Raw genomic sequence first — 25,206 nt, forward strand, 5'->3', positions numbered from 1 at the left:
CACTTTAGCTACTGCAAAGGAATGTGCAATTACATTAATAGGTTTTCTTAAGATATGGATAACCTCAAAGATGATCAATGATAACAGAATTCAATTCATTAACGCTGCATTGCAGCAACAGTGTTTTCTTATAATATTGATCGAGCGTTAACTCCAGGGTATCCCTGTCAAGCAAATCCTGTAGAGTGAAAAAACAGGGATTTGAAGCCCAGGTTGGCCATGTTTGTGGCTGATAAACATTCTTCTTGGGCAGATTTCAACAATTTGTTTTGCAATGAACAATCATAAATGCAAAACTGCCACATACCTCCAATCTGGAAGACAGCTAGCTGCCAGATGATGTTACACATGATCTTATGCACGGTTATCTCCAATGATAATTTTGTAACAGGAATTATCCCATAACAGTCAACCAGGTAAAAGAACTTGCTGAAAATAAACAAGAGAATCGAAAATAATATACTGATACAGGGCAACGACCTGGATACCAATTTAAACCTGGTGATCAAGTTTTATTTTCTAACAACCCGTGAACAAATTTGCCGAAAACCCAACCAGCACGCAAATTCAATTTTTGCCGAGTCATAAACTTACATTACTTTGATCACCTACATTATAATAACTCAACACTCACTGACTACCTATGAAGTTTAATGAACCTGATACTTCATTAGGTGTATATCATTCCTTAGCCTTCTGCCTTGCCATGACTCAATAATTGAAATAAAATTTCACCATTAATACAGTACTTTGCTGGAAAAATTGCTAAAATGAAAAACTACAGAGATCACCTAAACTACAGAGAGAGTATGTAAATTTATTGATCGACTCTTTCACATAAATATTTGATTAAAATGCAAAATATTATAAGCAGTAATTTTTGCAATTCTAAGTTATTCTTTTTCTTCTGCAAGAAAGTACCAAAACTGCTATGCTAATGCATAAGTACCAGAATTTCACTGAATGCCTATTATGTGTGCAACATAAAATAAAATGATATATATTTTTTCATTTGCATTCAAAAAGTCCTTGAATTTATTTTTGGGTCTTTCACATTATATAATAAGAAATACGTATATTATCTAACAAGAGAAATTACTGTACAGAAATCAATCTTACTGAAATGAATTTAAAAAAGTAGAATTCTATTAACTGAATTATACGTATATTATCTAACGAGAAATTACTGTACAGAAATCAATCTTACTGAAATGAATTTAAAAAAGTAGAATTCTATTAACTGAATTAGAGATATGAAAGCATACTATTTTGTAAATTTAAATTCATATCTGTTTCTTGTAAGACATGTAATAAACTTGTTTAATTTGTAATTTTCATACACTTACCTCCAGTATAATTCCATGCAATTAAAATGGAATATATAAATAATATATCAATATTACTCAAAAATACGGGGAAAAAAGGGGGAGAGAGAGAAAGAGAATGTAATTAAATTTTTAACTGATACATCACAAGACAGAATATTTTAAACAGTTGGTGCATCCATATATATATATAATCTTAGACAAAAAAAAAAAAAAAAAAAAAAAGAGAGAGAGAGAGAGATTACAGTTTGAGAAAAATTGGATGATTTATTGAAGTGATAGAACTTCACAGAGTGAAAAAGTCAGTAACGCGTTTGTTCACCTCTGGCCCTTATGCAAGCAGTTATTCGGCTTGGCATTGATTGATAGAGATTGCGGATGTTTTTCTGAGGGATATTGTGCCAAATTCTGTCCAACTGGCGCGTTAGATCGTCAACATCCCAAGCTGGTTGAAGGGCCCTGCACATAATGCTCCAAGCGTACTCAATAGAAGAGAGATCAAGGCCAAGGTAACGTTCGGCAACTAGTAGAAACATGTACCGTGTGAGGGTGGGCATTAGCTTGCTGAAATGTAACCACAGGTGGCGTGACATGAAGGTCAACACAATGGGCCTTAGAACTTCGACGTTCCGCTGTGCTTAAGGTTGCTACAGATGACAACCAAAGGGGTCCTACTATGAAATGAAATGGCACCCCAGACCATCACTCTTGGTTCGGCCTGTCTGCCGGAAGACAGTCAAGTTGGTATTACACCGCTGTCTGGGGCGTCTCCAGACTCGCCTTCGCTGCTCTTCGGGGCTCAGTTCAAAGCGGGACTCATCACTGAAGACTATTCTACTCCAGTCAGTGACATTCCAATGCGGAGCCCGACACCATTGCAGACGGCTTGACGTTGTACAGAGGTCAATGGTAGTCGGCGCAAGGGACGGCCTGACCTCAGCCCCCTTTCTGCGAGCCATCTATGCATGGTCCTTGTGGTCACTGAAGCACTAGTTGCACGTACAATCGATGATAATGATGCATCTGGGGTTGTGAGTGCCACTCTGACGATTGCTCGGTCTTCACGTTCTGTCGTTTCTTTAGGCCTACCGCTTCCTTCTTGACACTGTGTGCGGCCACGGTTCACCCATTCATGCCAACATCATCTAATAGTGGCATCGCTACTACTCAAATGTTGAGCTATTCGCCGATAAAAAAAAAAACCGGCTTCTTTGAGACCAACTACACGAACTCTTTCAAATTCTGACATCAGCACATATCGTTCGCACACCTGTATGTGAGGCATAGTTTCTGTGTACCAGAGTACAAGGAATGAAATTCGTTAAGAATTTATGACTTGAAATCGTAATTTCTCCTCTTAAATATCCTGCCAGTTGTGCAGATCAGATGCACTGTAGTGACAACCGTTCATCCATTGCAGGCAAAATGTTAAATTTTGAATTTTCCATCGAAACCTGTATGCATATCTAATTGTGTCCAATATTCTTTATATCTCCTCGGTGCATCTTTCTTTCTTTCTTTCTTTTTTTTTTTTTTTTTTGTGTCTTAGAGTGTACATATTACACATAACATGAAATGATTAAGTAATTGTCCAGAGTCACCTTTAGAAAAAATTCACAATATTTTGAATTTTTTCTCTAAAACCTCCAGAAGAATCAAAATTTATATACGTCTTTCAAACTCAGTGTTTTTAAAATAGCTAAATAAAAACACTTCTATATAAAAGACGTTAAAACAAAAGAGAATTAAAAAATATTAATGATGAAACTCCACAATTCTATTATGTTTTTGTTTTGTGCAGGTATTTTGAACACCTGTTTCCTCACCCTATTGCACCACTGAGGACTGGTGGTCACCTTATGTTTTTTTTAACTTACATTCCTTACGTCAAAATCATGATTCGCAAGCTGCATACCACATTTTTTCATCAGTCAGATCTCTAAGGCAACAAAGTTGCTAATAACTCATGTATGAATGAGGGTTTTAGTTAGTTTCAGGCATGAATATCTAATCTGTATGAAAGATATGCATTGATTGAACATAAGGATAAATTGGGCAGCTACAAGTGAGTATCCATAAGAAAGGTGCAAATACTCATCATCTGTGGAGATATGACAGCATGTTTCATAAGAGGCAATATATTAGAGGTAAAAAAGAGTTAATGGAAAATGATGTTTGGTGGTATCAAAAAACAAGTGTATTTTTGAGGCAGTGGAAGATCGAATGAAAGATATTTATTGTATCTGATAAGAAATATTTTACACGTATAAGATGCTGTAACGTCGTCAGCTATTTTCCCACGGATTCCCACGAAGTCTGGGAAAAGGAGACTTCAAATGGGCGCCAGATGACCACCCTGATGACACTTACGAATTCTTGAGGTCGAACGTGACCCCCCAACAAAGTGCGGAAAGCATATTGTTTTTACGAAAGGAGAAAACTTTCATGCAAGTTCTCACGGGTTGTGGAGTGTCTATTGTGTATGCGACAGACTGTCGCCAACTGCCTGTTTCTCGAAATAACTTAGATAGACCTCCCAAAAAGGCATTCTGAATTTCCCACGAAAATTTCAGTTTCTCAGGCTGTCAAGACAGTATCTGAGAACAAATCAGCGCCTGTTAACCAATGGAGAGATGCTCCGAAAAAGACGTTTAGCGAATCACTGCAGCAGACGCACAAGACACGCCAAGAAAACCTAGACATAAAAACAGTGAGTGGAAAATAATTAGAGAGATTAGTCTGAAGAATACGTAGTCGTTGCGTACAGAAGAGAGCCTTTCTCTTGTATTTTACGGCTTGTCCAGAGTCGCTAGTAAGCTTTAGAGAGCCCTTTCTCTCTTGTGTTTTTTTATGGCTTGTCCCGAGTCGCTACTAAGCTCTGTCAAGAGCGGGGGGAAAAAACTCTCAAAGAAGCGTAGCCGGACTTTTTCTCCGCTACCTTTTTCGACTTTGTTTGAACTCAAGTGATTATCGTTTCCTATGTAAATGGACTATTTTGCTAAGCAAAATACTTTTGTTATGATAAGCAGTTGAACTTACCTTAAAATTCAACTTGTGTAATTTAGCACATATCCTTCAGTTAAATAAATATTTTATTTACGCTACCCAAAATAAAAATCTGCCTGTTCTCAAATCGCTACAATGCTTATACCCAATAGCTAGAAGGAGAACGACTGTCTTTTTAAGGTTTAATTCTTTTTTCAATTATTCATTCAGTGGCATTTACGGTTTCAAAATTCAGACCGACATCCTAGATAAAGCAATGATATCAAGCTGGGACTTTATCAATTATACTATTCTACACGCCACAGTCAGCTGATGAAATAATGTAAGTATAAATTTTCTGCCTTATTTTCATTTGTGTCAATAATTAGGTGATTACTGACTTAAAATATAAATTGTTTTGTCCACTGCTCATGCCACAACTGGAAAAAAAAATTTCCATTAAAATTCTCCAAGGGTATCAAATTTTGAAATAGTAATAATAAATAAATACATACCACTGCAGAACCTATAGCCACACCAGCAGCTGTTGATGCCATTTGGGCAAACATTCCAGGTTGTTGAGGAGCAGCCATGGGAGGAGGAGCTTGGGCAGCTGGAGCAGGCTGCTGAGGAGGAGCCCGAGCTGGCACATTACTTGACGGCCTTGAACCAGATCTTAACAATTCAGAAAAAATAAACCAAAAATTACAAAATAGTTAATCACTGTCTTATAAAAACATGAAAATTTAATGCAGAGAAAGAAAATGCTTGATAACTGATATAGTTCGTAAGTACTGTTTTGTTTATAAATAATAATAATAAAAAAAATAACAAACAAGAAATTTCATGGGGAATAAAGCAAAAATCAAAAAGGATGATAATTATTTTTTTCGCAGAGAACACAGTTTAGAAAAATTATGGTTAAATATAAAGTATGCCAATCCAAATGAACTTGCGACAGTTTAGTTAGATGTTCAAATCATTAATTACAAAAAAATTTTACCGTTTCCCAAAACAAGAAACTTCAGTTTGAATACTAACAAATTAATAAATTGGAATTTCAACATCTCCAAAAGTAATTAGTAATACAATAATAAATCAAACACAACATATTAAAAATATCTGCACAGATACGATAGATCTACAACACGAAATTTTGCTCCTTATTAAAATTCTCAAAAATAATCTAATACCTCATCAATTTATTAACCATTGTTTTAAAAGAGCAGGCATTAAATACTGACTCTAAATCAGTTAACTCATAGGGATATGATAATTTGTTCCTAAACCTGAGAAGGCAGTATAAGTTGGATGACCATCAGTTGAAGAATTTGTACATAGTGTAATTACAAAGTTATATAGTATATAATGTAAAAAGCTAATTGTCTTCAGACTTATGCTGTTATTAAAAAAATGGACCTACTTCATAATCTTTAGTATGTCAAATTGCCCTTTGACAGTGAAAATTTTCTTAATTTCTTCCTCGTTACGACACAACAATTAGCCAGAAATTAATTAATTTCCATTCACTAGTATTTTCAAAACTTTTAACAGATGGTTTCACTCAAATAAGAACACCACAACATGAGTCCCTCAAGCATTCCTAGTCACTCCCTCTTCCATAAATTACTTCACACCCGACTGATAAAATTCAAAGCCCCCCCCCCCCCCGCTGATAAAGAATTTCGGAAACACAACCCTTCTGAGTAATGCTGTTATCACATCTATAGACGCGCGCGCTTACCCGAGACAATTCCGAGAAACAAGATTCTAGTAGCACGGCTTTAAGCGGCAGGCTTCCGAGAAATGTTTGGTCTAGCTAGGAGGAACGTGTCCCGGCTACGAGCAACATTTTAAAACTTTTCCCAAAATGTTCCGGCTGGAGACGTGTTCCTCGAACGTTCAACCAATCAGACGAAAGGTCAGCTTCTGAAGGATCACGGGTAACTTTCAATATGGCGATGGCTCTCACTGTGAAGTGATGGATGGTGGAAATAGAGGCCGCTTTAATTATTGCTGTTTTGTTGTAATACAACTGCCTGAGTCATTTTTTAAATGTGTATATATTCATTAAAAATATAATCGTAGAAATTTCAGAGTTGACATTATTTTACGACGTTCTTGCATTTCGGATTTGTTTACAAATTGTTCGTAGCCAAAAGCTCGCCAAATCTGTCGTATTTTGTGCTGATCGTGTATTATAACACTGTTATATAATAGAATTTTATTTCTTAAATTTAAGTTGAATAATTTTTTTAAATCCGTTTGTATATGCGCGGCTTTTCTCCTAATTACTTATCTTTTAAATTGTTAACTGCATAATCAGTGACACATTTTAAACAGCATAAAAGATGCATAAAAAGAAAAAGCACAGCTTATGTAATAATGAGAATACTCATTAAATTTGCCTATTATTTTCATGTTATTAATGAAATACTTTTTGAATTATAAATACATTAGAAACTATACTTTTATTGGAAATGCTACATATTGAAACATTGAAAATTTATGGATTTATTATTATGCATGATGAAAAACATTTGTATATACATTCATTAATATAAATCTTATTCATTACATTAATACTAATAAATATATATTAACAACTTCTAAAACATCGCATCTCTCTATCTGTATGTAAATATATGACTTATTAGATGTGTATATATATATGTATGTATGTATGAATACAAAAATGAACATTGCCAAGAAGTTTATTTGAAGTTACTTTTAATTCAGATAACGATTATGTAATTGGCAGCAACTATGGTTATCAGTTCTTTGCAAATTATTATGGGTATGTAATAATCAGTTGAAAAATAATTGAGTATTTGAGTACTAAAGAGTGTACACATTTTGTTATTGGGTTAATTCATAATTATATCATACGTATGATCTACGTAATAAAAACATGACTAATAAATAAGAAATGTAACAGCTGTGCATTTATAACATTTGATTACTTAAAACAGCGCACAACTGATTATCACCTTCATGTCTGTTTACATAATGAATTGCACTTTCCAATTAAGTGCACGGGCCTACTAGTGGCCGAAGCGTCATTGAACACTGGTAGTTCTGTCTCAGGTTAGAATGCTGCGAACGGGCTAGCTACATGACGTTTTCTTGGTTTGCTCCATTTGTAACTGGTATACGAGCCAGTTTTAAAAAATCTTCTACAAAGGGATCCCTCCTGTTGTTATCCCTCGAGGCTTTGCGGTAATCACATAAAACCAACTGAGCCCACCAGCGGCCGAGCTGTAAAGTCGCTGAACACTGGTACTTCGGTCCGAATCCCACGAACGGGCTGGCTGAATGGAAGCTTTCGTGGTTTTCCCCATGTGTAATGTGTATACGAGCCAGTTTCCCTTAGAAAGTCCTCCCCGAAGGCATCCCTTCCCTTAGGCAGATAGCCCTAGTGTGCTTTGCTGTAATCTCAATAAACCAAACCATAAAACAAACTCATGATGTGAACACTTAATTTCTAGAGTTGGTATAATTAATGTGTTTTAGGTATATGGTTCTATGGTCCATAGTGTTCTATGGGACAGTAAACAACTCGCACATGTTTGATTGCTCATGTATTCATATGCTTTATTTGATCTTCATTTTGCTGAATAATATCTTCTGGCTGTGAGGAGGTAAATATCAGCCATATAGATTTTTTCATTTGAATGGACAGAACAGTAATTATGAGCCATAAAGTTAGTCAGAAAATGCTTTCACCAGGTCACAAATTTTCCAGTGAGCTATCAAATTTTCATTGAAATGCAGACAACAGAAAATACACATAAGCGATGTGTGATAAATAGACTTATCCAGCACATGTTTTTAAACTATTCTTAGAGTGTATACAGAATTTGGCTATTACTGATGTAATTGATTGCTATAACCAGAAGTGTGTTTAACTGTTACATGAAGTGCCAGAGTGGAGATCAAAGTGATTAACTTGATAGCAATCACCTTTCTATTATCTTCCATTATTAACAATAAAGTTTAAAACGAAAAGCGTGTGAGCGATACAAAACAACACGAAGAAGCGAATATCACTTGAAAGGAAATGTCACTTTCACCAATCTGAGCGATAACTGATTCTTGTTTGGCTTTCAGCCTGTTTGCCAAGTGAAGATGGTAACCCTATTTCGCCAAAGGCCGTTTCTCAGAACTGTTGCTACAAACGTTTTGTCCCGGCAACAAACAGCTAATGTGATAACGGCTTAAGACGCGAAGACAACACTTTGCCCACTTCCCACTAGAAAGAACATAAGTTAATGCTTTTTCTGGCCTTTTATATTTTCATGTACATTCCTTTTTCTTATTATATACATTTTAAATTTCAATTTATATTTCTTGATTTGTTTTTGCAAAGATTGCATTATATTTTGTAATTTTCTAATGTTTATTTCAATTACTTTTATTTCTATTTCATAATGCCAATTTCCAATGTTTAATTTTTACAAATAGTTTTGAAATTAAAATGCATAAGCACGAGGGTGTCTGGGGACATTTAGTCGAGTAATTTATCAATTTTACTGCAGAAATTGCTTTTCACTCAAAATTGAATTGGCGAAAATATTTAATCGGAATGAGTTTTTTGGTGCTCTGCATTAGTTCTTGATCCCTTCAATTCACGAAAATATTTGGGCTAGCTTGAATTGCCGGTTTGGCATTGGCTTATTACTTCAGTAAAGGATGGAACACCTTCGTATTTATTTCTTAATTATTGTTCATTGAACGGGAGTCGGTTTGTTCCTCTTGAAAAGTCAACTAATTTCCGATCAATGGCAATGATTGCTTGCTTTTAATTTATTTCTTTTTACAATTGAAATTTTGTTATTCATGATTTAATTCAAGTCCCCGTTAAACATTTTTTTAACAATTTACATTCAAGTTACTTTAAAACAGTTTTCGGAATTGAACTTACTAACTATGGATTCACTTTTTTAAGATAATTCTACTAAATCTTAGGAGATAATATAATCAATATTTAGTAAATAAATTATTATTATTAACTTACTTTGCAGCAATTGCACAAGTAGTAGAATAACTCATTTTCACACTAAGTGAATTTAAGAACATACAACATTATATATATACATACTAAAGAAATATTGATTATATTATCTCTTAATATTAATATTAGTAGAAGTATCTAAAAAGAGTGAACCCATAGGTAGGAAGTTTAATTCCAAAAATTGTGTAAAGTAACTTGAATGTAAATTGTTAAAAAAATTTTTACGCGGACTTGGAAGTAAATCGTGAATAACAAAATTTTAAACTTTGAAAAAGAACAGGGGTGTTTGTGGGACCCCAAAAAATCCCCTGAAACTTTTACGGACTTACTTTACCGACATTTTGGAGTTTCGAGAAGGGGGGGGGGAAGAGAAATGAAAAATTACAATTATGAAGTATTGAATGACCTAATTATAAAAGTTCAATGAATTACATTTTTGCAAAATTAATAACCATTAATTTTCAAACATATAAACTACTACATTTTATGTAAATATTTTAAATTACCTGAATTAATTATTTAAAAAAAATTATCTAATTTCTGCTGCTTTTTTTTATTTTCTGATGTTTGTGGGCTTGTCTTTCTTTTGTGGTGAACTTCATAATTGCAGGAAGGTTGACTTTTATTTTCCTCATTTACAGTTGAAGAAATTTCCTCGAGAAATGCACATGCAGAGGTAGAAGCAGTTTGCTTTTCTGCTAATGTAGAAGGTTTTTCAGAGACTTTTATAGGTGACTCATCTGAAATTTTATCATATTTTTCACATGAGGTTTCTTTGCAAGCCATTAAATCATATTTAATATTCTGCACTGCATCTAGGGAATCAATCTTAAGAGAGGTTCTATAGTCAGTGACAAGTGTATCCGTTAAGTTGAATGCACTTTCCACTAATGGGCCATGGAAGCAGCTAAGGCAGGCTTTGACCAATTTAGCCAATGTAGGATACTTATAATCATTTGTGAAATCATCTTTTAAATTAAAAACTTTAGACCAATATTTATCAATTGTACACTTGACTTGATTTCCACTTTCATCAGATGTGTAGAAATTTCTTTGGTGATATCAATATCACTCTGGTATAACCTTATTTCAGCTTCTACTTTTGACTTTTCATTATCACTAAAAATATAGGACATAAAAGATAATAAATTTTCAAAAGCTAATATTGTACTGGTTTCACCTCTTATCTAATGCTGTAAAACTAATTAGATATGAATTTTTAAGGAGTAATTTCTGTTTCATATGCTGTGCTGTATTAGTATAAGCTTTCATCAGAGAAATTTGGAATTCTTTTGCTATTGGATGATTTTTTGATAATTTCTTCAGGAGAGTGGAAGCTTCTGCACCAGTAAATATTACTTTGCTAGGTAGATGGAATTCTGGATTTGTGACATCAACCTTTAATAAATCATTATAAGATATGCACTCTATACTTTCTGGCTTCATAAAAAAAGAGAAAAATTTTGCCATCAATTTATAAATACTGGAATGTATTAAATGAAGCATTGGTTTTTTTGTTTCAAATAATTTAATATACGTGTTGAACTCTGGTAATACTGCTGAATATAATGCCATATGCAATAAAGTTTTGTTTTGCATAACAAATAACCCATTCAGTATTCTTTTTTCCCCCGAGCTAAAGCATCCTTTGTGAGTTGTTGGGAATGCAAGTAAGAATACACCCCTTCGACAATTTTTTTCTGAGCTGCAGAAATATTTCTTTTATTGTATACAGTTTCAACATAAGAAAAATAATCCCCTTTATCAGTTTTATCCAAGTAGTGAAAATAAAATGCAATAAGAGCATCCCACAGATCTTTGATTCTTTCTAAAACACATAAAATGTACACCCACCTATGGTCTGGTCTCTTCAAGGGCTTAAGATTTTTAATGGTAAGGGATTCACAGATTTTGAAAAAATTTTCTCTTTTACTGCAGCTTTTCATATCAAAATAGATGTCATCAAACAAATCTTCTAAGTATCTATCAAAACATGAAGCAAATTTTTTTGCACAGTTATTAGCTGTGTGACGTGTCACCATCAATATCTAATAAGTGGGGTGCTTTGTTTGATCGTAGTCTGGTTTCAACACCCTTTTTTTTCCCCACGCATGGTGTTACACGAGTCCATTAATACACTAATTACGTTTGCCTATGGAATATTATTATCTTCAATAGTATTAACAACTGCTTTAAAAACAGCTTCTGAATTGCAAGATCCCATCTTTAGAGATGCAAAATGATGAACTACAACTTCATTTTGATTGTTGTCATAAAACTGCACCAATATTGCCAATATACTTTCATGAGCATTGCTAGAATGGAGTCTCCTTTAAAGTTTTAATGATATTTTTCTTAATAGTTTTTGCGAGCCCATATTTCATCTTATAACATGCAGTAGTCCTGGACATTTCCAACGAGTTTAGTGCCGTCTGATCGCGGCTCAACTGTTTGCAGAGTTCAATTAAATTGGGAGCTACATTGAAAGAAAGAGAATTCTCGGCGATAAAAGAAGTTATTAATACCTCTTGGCGTGCTTTTTTTGTCACTATACCAATGGCCGAGCATCAGTCTAATGCACTTTGAATATTTTTTGAATTAGCATAATTACTTAAAGTCATTGAATGTCTAATGCACTTTGAATATTTTATGTGCGTCACAGTTTCAGAATATTTGTGAAAGCCTTGAATCCTTCCCCCACCCTACTTCAGCAGTGAGTTACAAAAAACACAATATGCTTGTCCAGCAACATTTATTTTCTTGCACCATGTGCCGATGGTATCCCCATTACCATCTCTCAGTTCAATCCTATTCCACCTAAATGCATTCCGGACACCTTCTAATTGTATAATATCACTATTTATATCGAGAAATTTCATAGTGAAATTCACTTGCGTACATAAATAAAAAAATATTTCAATAAACGAAACGAAAAATTTACACGTGCATCAATAAATGAAACGAAAATTTTACACAGCGGAGGAAAAAAAAAGTTGAGAAGCGATCAATAACGAATAGCTAATACGGCGAAAAATCCCCCTTCTCTACTTATTGGCGCCACGCCAGGAGAGATAAGACCTTTGAACTCAGAGTCACGTGATCACACATCTGGTCGAAAGAAGTCTCCCTTTTTTTTTCTGCCGCCCCTACTTGCCGAAAAGAATCCAGAAGAGAATGTCCGAGAACTGTGGGAATGAATCATAACTCGCAATAAAGAAAGAACAAAAAAGAAGTTTTTTCCCACTTTTCACGCATTATCACCAAAGATTCTTTGTTATCACTGCCTTTGGAGAAAGAAAGGAAAAGTTTTCACCACACACACTGACCTTGCGTTTTCTGCTTTCAAAGCAAATAAAATTACCCAGATCAAAATAAATAATTCATTATTATTCCTACTTCCTTTTGAACGACGATCCCCGGAATTTCCGGGTATCAAAGTTCAAAATCCCCGGAGCACAAACACCCCTGAAAAAAGTTAAATTAAAAGCAAGTAATTATTGCTATTGATTGGAAATTAGTTGAATTTTCAAGCGGAACAAACCAACTCCCGTTCAGTGAACAATAAATAAATACGAAGGGCTTTCCTCTTTTACTCAAGTAATAATGGTGGTGCCAAACTGGCAATTTAAGTTAGGTCAAATATTTTCATGAAGTGAAGGTAATTAAAACCAAAGTAGAACACCAAAGAACTCATTCTGAATGAAGCATTTTCGCTAATACAAATTTTGAGTGAAAAGCAATTTATGTAGTAAAATTGATAAAACATTTCAGTAATTGTCCCCCCATATCCTCGCTTTTATGCATGTTAATTCAAAACTATTTGTATAAAAATTAAACATTGGTTGGTAATCTTAATTGGAATTATGAAATAGAACTCAAAGTAATTGAAATAAACATTAGAAAATTAAGAAACATAATGCTATCTACATAATGCTATGCAAAAACAAATTAAATAATCAAAATTGAAAAATTAATATATATATATATGTGAAGATATAAAAGGCCAGAAAAAGCTTAATTAACTTACATTCTTTCTAGTGGGAAACGTGTTATTTATTACATTATATACAGCTTTGTAATTACACTATGTACAAATCCTTCAACTGATAGTCATCCAACTTATACCACCTTCTCAGGTTTAAGAACAAATTATCATTTCTCTATCAGTTAAATGATTTAGAGAGTATTTAACGCCTGCTCTTTTAAGGCAATGGTTAATAAATTGATGAGGTATTAGATTATTTTTGAGAATTTTAATACGGAGCAAAATTTCGCATTGTAGATCTATTGCATCTGTGCAGATATTTTTAATTCGTTGTATTTGATTTATTATTGTATTGTTAATTACTTTTTTGGATATGTTGGAATTCCAATTTATTAATTTGTTATTATTGAAATTGAAGTTTCTTGTTTCGTCATATATATACACAGTCAAAAGTCTTTAATCCGGACCTCAAAGCTACAAACTTTCTGCGCATGCGTTAATGCATAATACCTTTATGCATATGCATTTAATGTATAACGGACAGCATAAGCCAAGCTAAAATTATCTATTTCAGTTAATGTTGCAGATTGTGTTGTTCCTTAATCTTCTAATTGGATGCGGCTTATTATTTTTTTCAGAATGTTAGAGCAATTTTATAAAAGTAAGCTTGAACTTTCGATTATGTCAAAAGGAATTTCCGATTCTGGAGCTGCGGAAAGACCTACAAAGCGAAAGCATATTTCAATGTCCATCAAACAAAAAGTGGAATTGCTGCAAAAAATGTATAAAGGCATGAAGAAAGTGACAGAGAGGTGATTTGTTTCTCTAACCATTTCGAAATCTGTTTATCAATTTCACACTGCTCTGCAGGGGGGGGGGGGATGTCACGGCGCACAATGAACTGGAAGTTGATCTATCAGCACTATCCTTATCTTGAGGGCAGATGTTTTTATTTTATTCGGCTTATAATTCCTTACTAAATGTAGTATTTCATCTCGTTCTACTCAGTCTTTGATATGATTTAAATCAAATTCCTCGTCATTATAAATATCACCAGTAAACATCAAATAGTTTTCTGGTTGCAATTTTCTAATTTCGACTATGCGTAATGTCTGCTTTACGCATTCGCGCATTGAAAGAAATGTTTAATAAAGTAAACAAATATTAAGCTTTTTTTTTTAAATTTTGATACTCTTTAGATCATAATTGCTCTTTATTTCCTAAATTATGGTTTCATATTTTCAATTTTATAGTTTCTGCAAGCCATCTCACCAGATTTAAACTGATGATCTATAAATCCGGAATTGCCGAAGTCCCGACGAGTCCAGATTAAAGACTTTTGACTGTATTAGTTCTGTTACTCGGCTCAATAATCTCGGTTTCTTTATTCTTATATGTTTGTAAATTGGACACTTTTTGCTTTAAAAATGATTGAATTATGTTGCTCTTATCTTCCGGTTAAGGTTTTTACACCTTTAGTAAATCTGCATGCGATATTTTTAGATTTATTAACAATTTAAAAGTTGTTTAAGTGCCGCTAAGCTTTTGCAATGGTGGCAATGTTTGTTTACATTTGAAACAGCAGAATAGTAGATTTGTTGCCAATCTAGAGAAAGTAAGCTTCGCCAAAACAAACATAATGCCTTCATTTATTATTGCGAATTAAAACATGCTTAATCCTTTGTGGAATTTTTTCAAGGAAATAAATGTTTAAGATTTACTTCATAATTTTCAATACAGATATTTTGAGTTTTTATGTATTTTTGTTTTGTAGCGAAGTAAAAATTGAATTAATTGAATGAGAAATACTGAATCGTCTGGGAAACCTTTTTTTGGTTGATCTTTGGATTATGGTAACTTGGCGATTTTTTGGCGAAAATGTGGTGACCAACTCTGCTACAGCAACCCTCTATTTTTTCCCCCTGCCATTTTGTCTTCACGAAGTAAAGACATGTTTCTTTTCTTTTTATTTACTGAACACTTTTTCCAACAATCTACTAGCCAAATTACACTTATACTAGAAATTTTATGCAACAAAACTGCTTAATCATGACAAATATTAACTGCAAAATTGGGAAAAAGTGCACAATCGGAAACTCCTTGCGCATTTTTCAGAATAGCACATACACATAAACCATTTACACGTCGACTTATTTTTACTTAAAAAAAACATCTCAGTATTGCACAAAAATGGCATTGCACACACTCTTAACTTTATCCATCTACACTGCTATTTTCTCATAAATTACAAAAATTTGCACGAAAATGCAAAAAAAATTCTGTGAATCTTTAAACTCGGTAAAAAGCACATATATGAAATTACCTGATTGCGAAAAAGTATATACCCTTTCCAAGGATGAACATTTCCACGTATAAAATAAATAAAATATCCAAAAACTTTTACCTCTAAATTATCTATTATATTATAAATGTCACCAACGAATTCATACCTCAAACATTACAAATGGTTTCAAATACTTAGTGTCAAATATTTAAATTATTTCCATGCACGTTTACTTCCACTGAAATGTATACCAAATTCCTACAAACATATAATTCACAAAATAACTATCATTTAATTAAAACATAATTAATTCAAAAACACTACTTAAAATATAAATAAGCACATACATTAAATTAATAAAAATTAGCTTACAATCCTAATTACTTTAAACTAAATCATTGCTAATAACAATTTTCCAATAATACCATACTACTTTATTTACTCCTTACATTTAGAACAATGCATAAAAATAATATCCTCAAATAATTAAAAATACTAACTTACCTAATCTTCAGAATCTTGATTACGTGGCCAATAAACTTTTCTTATTTCCTCCGCTAAATAAAAAGCAAGCGTATGTGTGCCTGTTTCAGGATCTTTAAAATCATACTTATAGTTCACAGCAAGGTACCAGGTAAAATAAATAACTTAATAAAACATTTTTACTTCTATCTCGCACAACCTTAAAAAAACACTTATTACTACCCCTTTCAATCCCACTAAATACCCATTTCAAATTCACTTTAGTTAGAGCCATGGGATCCAAAACATTAACCAACACTGTTTCACACAACACAGAATAAAGCTAAATACAAAATTTCCAGATTCCCCCCCTTTTCCGATTAAAGAACTGTAATTTGTCCATTAATGTCACATGACATATCTCATGATCTCTCATTTCCCTCACACAAAATAATGCGTAATCGGAACTGAGTACTTCTCACAATATTACCAAAGTCCTAGGTAGTAACCTTTATCGCCTCCAAAATGTCGCCATACTACCAGTTACCATATTCCAAAGATCAGCCCCCTTTTTTTTTGTTGTTTGCTTAATTTCTTTTATACATTGTTTTAGATTTATTATCATATTCGAATAGAATATACGGCAACGATTAGATAATTAGGATGATATAAATTTTGTGCATTCCGAGTTTAAAAATGAATGAAATTTAACGCTGTTACATGAACTTAAGGCCCGAGTGTCGCTATGGTAAACAAATACAGTACAAAGTCTTTATTCGGGACTTCGGAGATTCCGGATTAGGGGTTTTTCCACATTATAGATCATCATTTAAATTTGGTAAGATGGCATGCAGAACTTATAAAATTTAAAATATGAACCATAATTTATGAAATAAAGAGCAATTATGATCTAAAGGGTATCAAAATTTAAAAAAAAGCTTAATATTTATTTGTTTACTTTATTAAACATTTCTTTCAATGAAAGTTGTTTAAGTTGCTTATTTTTTATGTGCTAATACTTTCTCTTTAATTCTATAAACAGACATAATTTCTTGTTAAGTTACAAAGTTCTGCTGTTCAAGTCCTGTAATTGCCGTGCTGAGAATACCGACTGACTTGTCAGTCAAAATTTTTTCATTTTCACTAACCTCTCTGTCACTTTCTCCATTTTTTGCAACAATTCCACTTTTTGTTAGATGGACATCGAAACATGCTTTCGCTTTGTAGATCCTTTGGCAGCCCCACAATCGGAAACTCTTTTTGACATAATCGAAAGTTCAAGCTTACTTTTTATAAAATTGCTGCGACAGTCTGCAAAAAGTAATAAGCCGGATCCAATTAGAAGATTAAGGAACAACACAATCTGCAACATTAACTGAAATAGATAATTTTAGCCTAGCTTATACCGTCCATTATTCATTAAACGCGCATACATATGCGCGTTTAATGAATAATGGAGGTCCGGATTATAGACTTTGTACTGTATAGTGAATTTTAAAGAGTGCATTTATTCTATTGTGGTTTATGCACTAATGACGAAATAAATTCAATCCAATAAGTTTAAATGAAATGAAAGAAAAAATGCGTATAATATTCCATACAAGGAAGTAATGTGGTGTACACATCAGATTTTTTTAAGTGAAAATAGGTCGACGGATACCGAGTTTGTGCAATTCTTTGACTTGTTATTTTCAAGTTGGTGAATTTGTGAAACGTGCGAAGCATTGGGTGATTCTGCACTTTCCTCCAATTTTCTGCTACAGCTAAATACAGCTTTTTTTTTTCTTTTTCTCTCCATGTACACACATACAATGAACATGCAGGCCAGTTTCATATCTTTAATGAAAGTCCACCAGCTGCAGAGCGATAAAAGCCTGAACACTGGTAGCCGAGTCCGGGATTGGAGTCCCTGAGAACGGGCTGGCTGCATGGGCATTTTTGTGGTTTTCTCCATGTGTAATGTGGATACAGGTCAGTTTCCCTCAGAATGTCCTCCACAAAGACTCCCTTCCTTTTCATATAGTGCCTAATGGCAGAGGACTTAATAAATATAGACTGTAATGATATTATTTGTCTATATAGGCATACAGTGCTAGCATAATCATACAATCTAATTCATCTATACTATCTAATTTATTTTATTTCACACTTTACCGAGAGACTGAATTACTTTTTTGGCACAAGTCTCTTTTTTATTTTTATTTTTAATTAAGAATGAAACTGTCATCACTGTAGTCAAGTAATAATGAAAAATACTATTTTAACAACATTTGTAACACCAGTATTTCTTACATTCCTGTGCATAACAAAAATATGAGCTAAATTCCTGTAAAAGTGACCTATATAACAACACCTATACTTATTTATTTATGACAATTCCAGTCTTTATATGCATATATAAATAAAAGTTGGAATATTTGGATTACAACCAAGGCACAGATGACTATCTGCCCAAGGGAAAAAAAGCTTCTTGGAGGACTTTTTAAGGGAGTTTGGTATTTGTGTTACGAATGATGCCACATGCAGACAGCTAGTTCACCGAACCCAGCTATCAGTGTTCTTCGATTTTACCACTTGACATCTGAGGGGTTTATATAAATAAAGTTAATAAATCCACTTGAAACTTTATGATATTAGTATTAACTTTACATTTTCTATTTTAATCCAATTTTTGTACTTAACATTGCTGCCTGAAACATGCAAAATGTGGAGAAAGTGCAGAATCACCCACTGCTTGGTGCATTTTTAAGAATTGCACATACTCGGTATCCATGTACATATCAACCCATTTTCACTTTAAAAAAAAAAATCCCAGAATTGCACAAAAATGGCACTGCGTACTCACTTGACTTTATCCATGTACACATTGACCTATTTTCACTTAAAAAGTCAAAGACAATTGACAAAAATCAAATTCTTCTTACTCTTGTAAAAAGTGCCAAACAAATAAGTGGGCAATTCTGCACTTTACCCTCAAAATGCAATGCAATACAATGACAATATATAACCAATAAAATCTTTGAGGAAAGTGCAGAATCACCCACAGCTTTGCACGTTTCTCAAAATCACCAACTTGAAAATTACACGTCAAAAAATTGCACAAACTCAGTATCAGGTACACATCTACCTATTTTCACTTAAAAAAACATCGCAAAATTGCACAAACTTGCCATTGCACACTCCCTTGACTTTGTCCATGTACACATCGATATGCGCCATATAAGTGGGCGATTTTGCATCAACTTGCAAATAACAAGTCAGAGAATTACAAACTCGGTATCCATGCACACATTGACCTATTTTCACTTAAAAAATAATCAGAGAATAGCACAAACTTGGCATTGCACACTCCCTTCACTTTGTCCATGTACACATTGACACACGCCATTTAAGTGGGCGATTCTGCACTTTACCGAAATCCTTTTTATGCTAAAGGAGAATATATATATAACAGCTTTAGTATTGGTCCTTTTGGCGATTTTTTTATTTGGAAACAAACTTTGGTCGCCAAGGTAGACCCGGTTTTGAAGATCGGGAAAAAATGGCAGATTGTCAATAAAACCCGATCTAGACTAAATAACAATCCTAAAAAATAAGCACTTAATCAGGAATAAACAGTCTTTCTCTAATTTTCAATATTTCTAGTACTGCTATGATAAATTCTTGAAACACTACTGTAAATGAATTTATGACAATTATTATGTTATGAGCAATGAAATTTACAAAATGTTAGTATTTTTAATTACAAAATATAATGTATTAAACATTAATATTTTAAGTAGTTAGTTCATATTTATATTTTATTATATTAGTACTTAGCTAATATTTTAAATTTACAAAAGGTTAATTTTTATGTTTATGAATAATGAAATTTACAAAAGGTTAATAAATGCATTTCAAACTAGTATATGTTACTTTAGTTTCTTAGATTCTGTTATTAAAAGAAAATAAAAAAATATTTCAAAGTGAAGGAAATCAAATTCAATTATAATGGGCAAGTTTTGTACCAGTGTTAGAAATATTTTTTTATGATTAAATATTGTAAATGGTAAAAATATTAAGAAGTGTGTATTTTTTAATCCCTCAATTTATTACAAGTAATTTATGATTATAATTTAAAAGCTAAAATTAAATTATCATAATGAGTAAATTTTGTACCAATGGTAATAATACAACAATCATTGTAATTGATGATTTCTGAGAAAAATTCGAACAGTCATTGGAATCCACTAGTGGTGGAGTGATAGCCACTGAAACAGTGGTAGTTCAGGCTGGCTATATGGGAGTTTTAGTAGTTTTCAATAGATGTGTGAATCTGAGCCAGTTTCTCTTAAAAAGTACTTTATGAAGGCATCCTTCTTCTGCTAGCCAGCATATGTATTTATTTTCTATTCATAATTCTCTCTTATTTTCTTATTTCTTAATTCTAAATCTTACTTCTGAAGAGAAGAAGTGTTGCATCTACAGGTCGAAAAATATGGTCAATAGGTTTGCAAAATCCTGTCAGTTTTGGAAAGCATTTAAATAAACTAAATAATTTGTATGTGATGCAAACAAAAATGCATTATACTATTTCATGTACTGAATAATTAATCAGGGAACAAAGTATATTGTAACTTTCCTTTATTTTGTAACCAGAGTTATTTTATGCTTGGGATCTTTACTGTCAATTTCCTCCATCCGTTTTCTCACCAGAATTCAAATGAAGTTTTTATTTTGTAAAAGAAACTGTGTTTTGCCTTTTGAGGCCACATTAATAGGTTGCTAGATAAGAAAAGATTTGTAGTCTTCAGCCTCGCATTATAATTGCTGATAGTTGAATTCCATGCCAGTTAAGTTTTTAACCATCTTTGCATTAAATTGATTTGTACAGCCTTTGGGCTACAAATTTATTTGAATTTAAATTTTACATTTGAACTTAATTGTTATCATAAGTTATCTTGCCACAAGTGGTTGACTGAGTCGTAAGCACAAAGTGTGCCTTCTGTTCTGTACATCTAAACTTTATAATAGAATAAAAGTATATCTTAACTTAATAAGAATATATCTAAACTTTATAATAGAATAAAAGTATATCTTAACTTAATAAGAATATATCTAAACTTTATGATAATAACATTTAAAGACATTGAAATCAGTATCTAAGTGCTTGCCATGTAGTCAAATTTTTATATATAAATTGTACTCTTACTCTCTTTTATTATAGAGTTTTTATTACAAAAATTTCAGATTTTTGTTAGATAAAATGTTTAAGTAACATAGAAAATTTGCATAAAATTTAAAATAAAAAGTCGACTGTCATGTCAACATACTATTAATAAAAGTAATAATACTCAGTGAAAGTTATTCATATACAGCTGTTAGGTTGTAAGATTGACAAAATTTGAGAACTCTAAATTATAAGCAATATATTCTATAATCTAAGCAACATTATATTTTTTATAGTCAGACAAATTATGAAAATGTTATAAAAGCAATAATGAAACCTGATTTTGGTCCTGATTTGAACCTATGAATTCATGCAATTACACATCCCTATAGTTCTAATATGAGGTAGATAAGTATTTTTAGACCATGGTAATTCTGATCTCCTTAGCACAGGAAACACCAAGAGTTTATCTCATGCTACTGAAAATGTGTTTTTTTCCCTTGGGGGGGTGGAGTTTATATAATAAGCAGAGTTGACATATGAAAAAATGTCAAGACTCATGTGATGTAATATTAAAAGCACCAGTTTTAACTATCAAAAATTTGGCTTTTTAAAAAATATTTTAAATGTTGTGCTTTCCTAACACAAAAGTAACTTTAAGAATAACACACAATTTATCCCTCCTGCCATCAAAGCTCTGATACCTATCAAATTCGTTAAAGTTACGCGAACAGAAATGGCGGCATGTTTGAAGCTCAGTATTTAGGGTTACCAAGGTGATCATAATTTTTCATTTATCACTCCAAAATGTCGCCAAACAAATTTCTTGCCAAAAAGGACTAATACTAAAGCTGTACGGAAAAAAAAAAAAAAAAAAAAAAAAAAAAAACACGCTTAAGGAAGAAAGAGCATTTATTACAAAAATGCAAGAAGGAACAATGAACAGCAATGCAGTTGAAAGATGAAATATGATACAATGGGGGAAGAATCTATAAATAAATTTTAAAAAATTAAATAAGAATAGTGATGGAAAAATAGGAGTAAAACTTCACATGCTATGAAAGGATCTATCTCTTAATTATTCCAAATATACCTCAACTATGCTAGTAATTTTATTTATGGAGGGGGGACTACATACTTATAAAACTATATCTGAGAACAAATACATAACATTGAAATTATATCATTTCCAAAACTTAACATTAGCTCGTTTTTGGAGAATAAAAAATATACTCTTTTGTTCAATTCCGCCTATGCACTTTGCTCTTTCATTCAATTCAAGTAATTTTATAATCTACCACGTGCATAAAGATAATTATAAATCGCGGGCAAACACTATTAAGAATCACATAATACGAAATAAATTAATGTTTCTAAACAATATACGTGAAGGAACTATTAATAAAATTTGCTTGCTTTAATATGCTATTAAATTAACAACAATACCTCATTGGAGCCGATCTTCCACGCCTTGCCATTTTAAGTACACACCGCTTTAGAGTGAAGCAAGAATTTCAGTTCAACGAATTAAACAATTCAACACCAAAACTTAACTTATCCACTGCACATTGAAAACAAAACGCAGTAATATATATGGAAATATGCAATGCCCTTGCAGCGTACCCTTTTCTGTTACGCAACGCGCAACTTCTAGAACCTTACACATAGAACAAAAAGATGACTTCAGGAATATCAAGAGAAAAAATTATGAATGAGGCTAGTTCAATAACTCAGAGCATATCCCTTTTTTAAGTTTTAACTTTGACTGAAAGGCGTCGCTAGTAGACATTAATAATAGACGGCTAAGGTTCACAATAATAAATCATTTTAAACGAATGCTTCCTCTCCTTTTCATTTTATAATTAAAAAGAACAGTAAAATCTATCACCGAAGAATTTTTCGTTGATTCTATGTAATATTTTCTTTTATCACGCATAGAAAACGAAATATGCCAACGAATTACTTATTAGGGTGGTAAATGAAATAGCTTTAGAAGTTCTTTTAAGTTCTAACAAATATTTCAAATTTGAAAAAATTCGAGCTGAGAAATTTTATCTGAGTTTTACAAATAAATAAATAAATAATTGCCTTATATTTGTCTTATTTAAAATGGCATTGTTCCTGTTATAATTCGTCTGTGGAGGGAATTCGCAATGCTTCTGATCTTTGAAATTATGTCATAAAAGTGAGTTTTATATTTAAAAATGTGATATATGTTTTCAATTCTAGGTGAATATATTAAAAACCAAATGCATAATTAGTTCGAAGAATTTTTATTTCTGTAGATATAAAACAGATTGGAGTTTATTTTTAAGAACTGTGCAAATTGAATGTCATTTTAAAATTCTGAAATGTTTTTGATATCGACAAATTATTATTCATCATCAGCTGCGACCTGAATAAGTGATATTTATTTATTCTCAAATCTGCTGTGGTTTCATCATACTGTACACAGCATATTGTAGCATTAAAATTTGCTGCGGGAACGACATCGGCGTGAGTTTATACACAGGATTACATACACCTGAAAAACCCTGAAGTTAGGGAAATTTAAAATGGTCAGAGGAAAGCAGGAAAAACTCGAACCTTTTTGAAAAAGTCCAAGAAGTTAAGAAAAAATTTTTAGATGATTTCTTTCATATTATAAAATATTAATGTTTTAAATAGTATCTAATTGCGCGTTTTTAAGAATTGCACTAACTCGGTATCCATGTGCACGTCGACCTATTTTCACTTGAAAAAAATCCCAGAATTACACAAAAATGGCATTGCGCGCTCCCTTTATCCATGTACAGATCAACCTATTTTCACTTAAAAAAAGTCAAAGAAAATTGACAAAAATCCAATTCTTCTTACTCTTGTAAAAAGCGCCAAACAAATAAGTGGGCGATTCTGCACTTCACCCACAAGAACTAGTCTTTAAAAGAGGAAATAAATTAAGATTTATCTAATAGTTGTTATTCTTGCAGAAAATATTTTACCCGCCTCATTTTTTTGTATAATTTTATGAAATCGTGTTCTTTTTTTAGCTGTAAGTGAGAATTTTACTTGCCGGTTTATAAATAAAGTTGATTCAGTTGTCTCTAGGCAGTGTAATCGGCCTTTGAAAATAAATAATGTACTTAATTAAGTCAATGTAATGTGGGGTTGTATATTATAATAAATGACTGCAATGATACTTCTTTTTTACACTTTTTAAGAGATTTAACAGGAAAAGTATAAATTATGGGAAAATAATTTTCAAATAAAAAGTAATTTCTCACTATTTATAGGTGAGAAATTATTTTTTTATATTCATTGCCAGCCAGGGAAAAAAAAAGGTAGCAGTCTAAAAAAAAAAACTTTTCCAGTTATTAGGTCACCAGTTTAGATCTAATAACATGACATGTAGAAATTACAAAATTAAAAGTATGAAATAATGAAGCATTTATGACCTTAAGGGAATCAAAATTTGCAGGAAAAAAGCTCAATATTTATTTGTTTACTTTATAAATCATTTTTTTATCAATATGAGTTGTTTAACTTGCTTCCTTTTATGGGCTAATGCTTTCAGATTAATTCTGTAGATAGACATAATTTCTTATAATAGTTATTTATTACACTTATGCCTCTTTTCCATACGCACGTTAGAGAGTCCTGAATAAATAAATGCCCACATATATTTAAGACTAATCCAGGCATTAGACATTTTTGGTTAGAGTAGACAGAAGGGTAACCCTTGTATTATCACAAAGTTGTTTCATTTATCGCCAAGTTGTTGTTTCATATATGATAGCCTGAGTAGATGAATGTTATGGAAAGCCTGTTATGACTTAATGGGTTGTATGATTGCGGTAAATTCATAAGGTGTGGTGTGTGTAAGAGTTAGGAAGTATATTGCTTCTTTTGTGGTTTAGATGGCAAAATGGCTGAATGTGGTAAGATTAGTTTGAAGTTTCTGTATGATTTGGAAAGAAAGGGAAATAGAGTATTACTTGACTGGTGTGTAAATGAAGGTTTACT

The 25,206-nt window shown here is 32.4% G+C and overlaps 2 protein-coding genes across 2 annotated transcripts in view; one reads left to right on the forward strand and one right to left on the reverse strand.

Annotated features, from left to right (window-relative positions):
• Positions 1 to 22,877, reverse strand: part of LOC118185259 (coiled-coil-helix-coiled-coil-helix domain-containing protein 2-like) — a 47,504-nt gene extending 24,627 nt beyond the window's left edge. The window contains exons 1-2 of the mRNA XM_085820165.1: positions 22,651 to 22,877; positions 4,826 to 4,985 (exon numbers count right to left, since the gene is read on the reverse strand). Coding sequence (XP_085676291.1) covers positions 4,826 to 4,985; positions 22,651 to 22,682 — 192 coding nt within the window. The 5' untranslated portion in view covers positions 22,683 to 22,877. The remainder of the gene's footprint in view (positions 1 to 4,825; positions 4,986 to 22,650) is intronic.
• Positions 22,878 to 23,185: 308 nt separating this feature from the next.
• The window catches only part of CycH (cyclin H), a 124,643-nt gene continuing 122,622 nt past the window's right edge, over positions 23,186 to 25,206 (forward strand). The window contains exon 1 of the mRNA XM_085820163.1: positions 23,186 to 23,389. The gene's annotated coding sequence lies outside the window, so the exon portion shown is untranslated. The remainder of the gene's footprint in view (positions 23,390 to 25,206) is intronic.

The sequence above is a fragment of the Stegodyphus dumicola genome, chromosome 7, assembly GCF_044657685.1.
Source record: "Stegodyphus dumicola isolate Sdum_Otavi_A_Nest chromosome 7, ASM4465768v1".
Classification (NCBI taxonomy): domain Eukaryota; kingdom Metazoa; phylum Arthropoda; class Arachnida; order Araneae; family Eresidae; genus Stegodyphus; species Stegodyphus dumicola.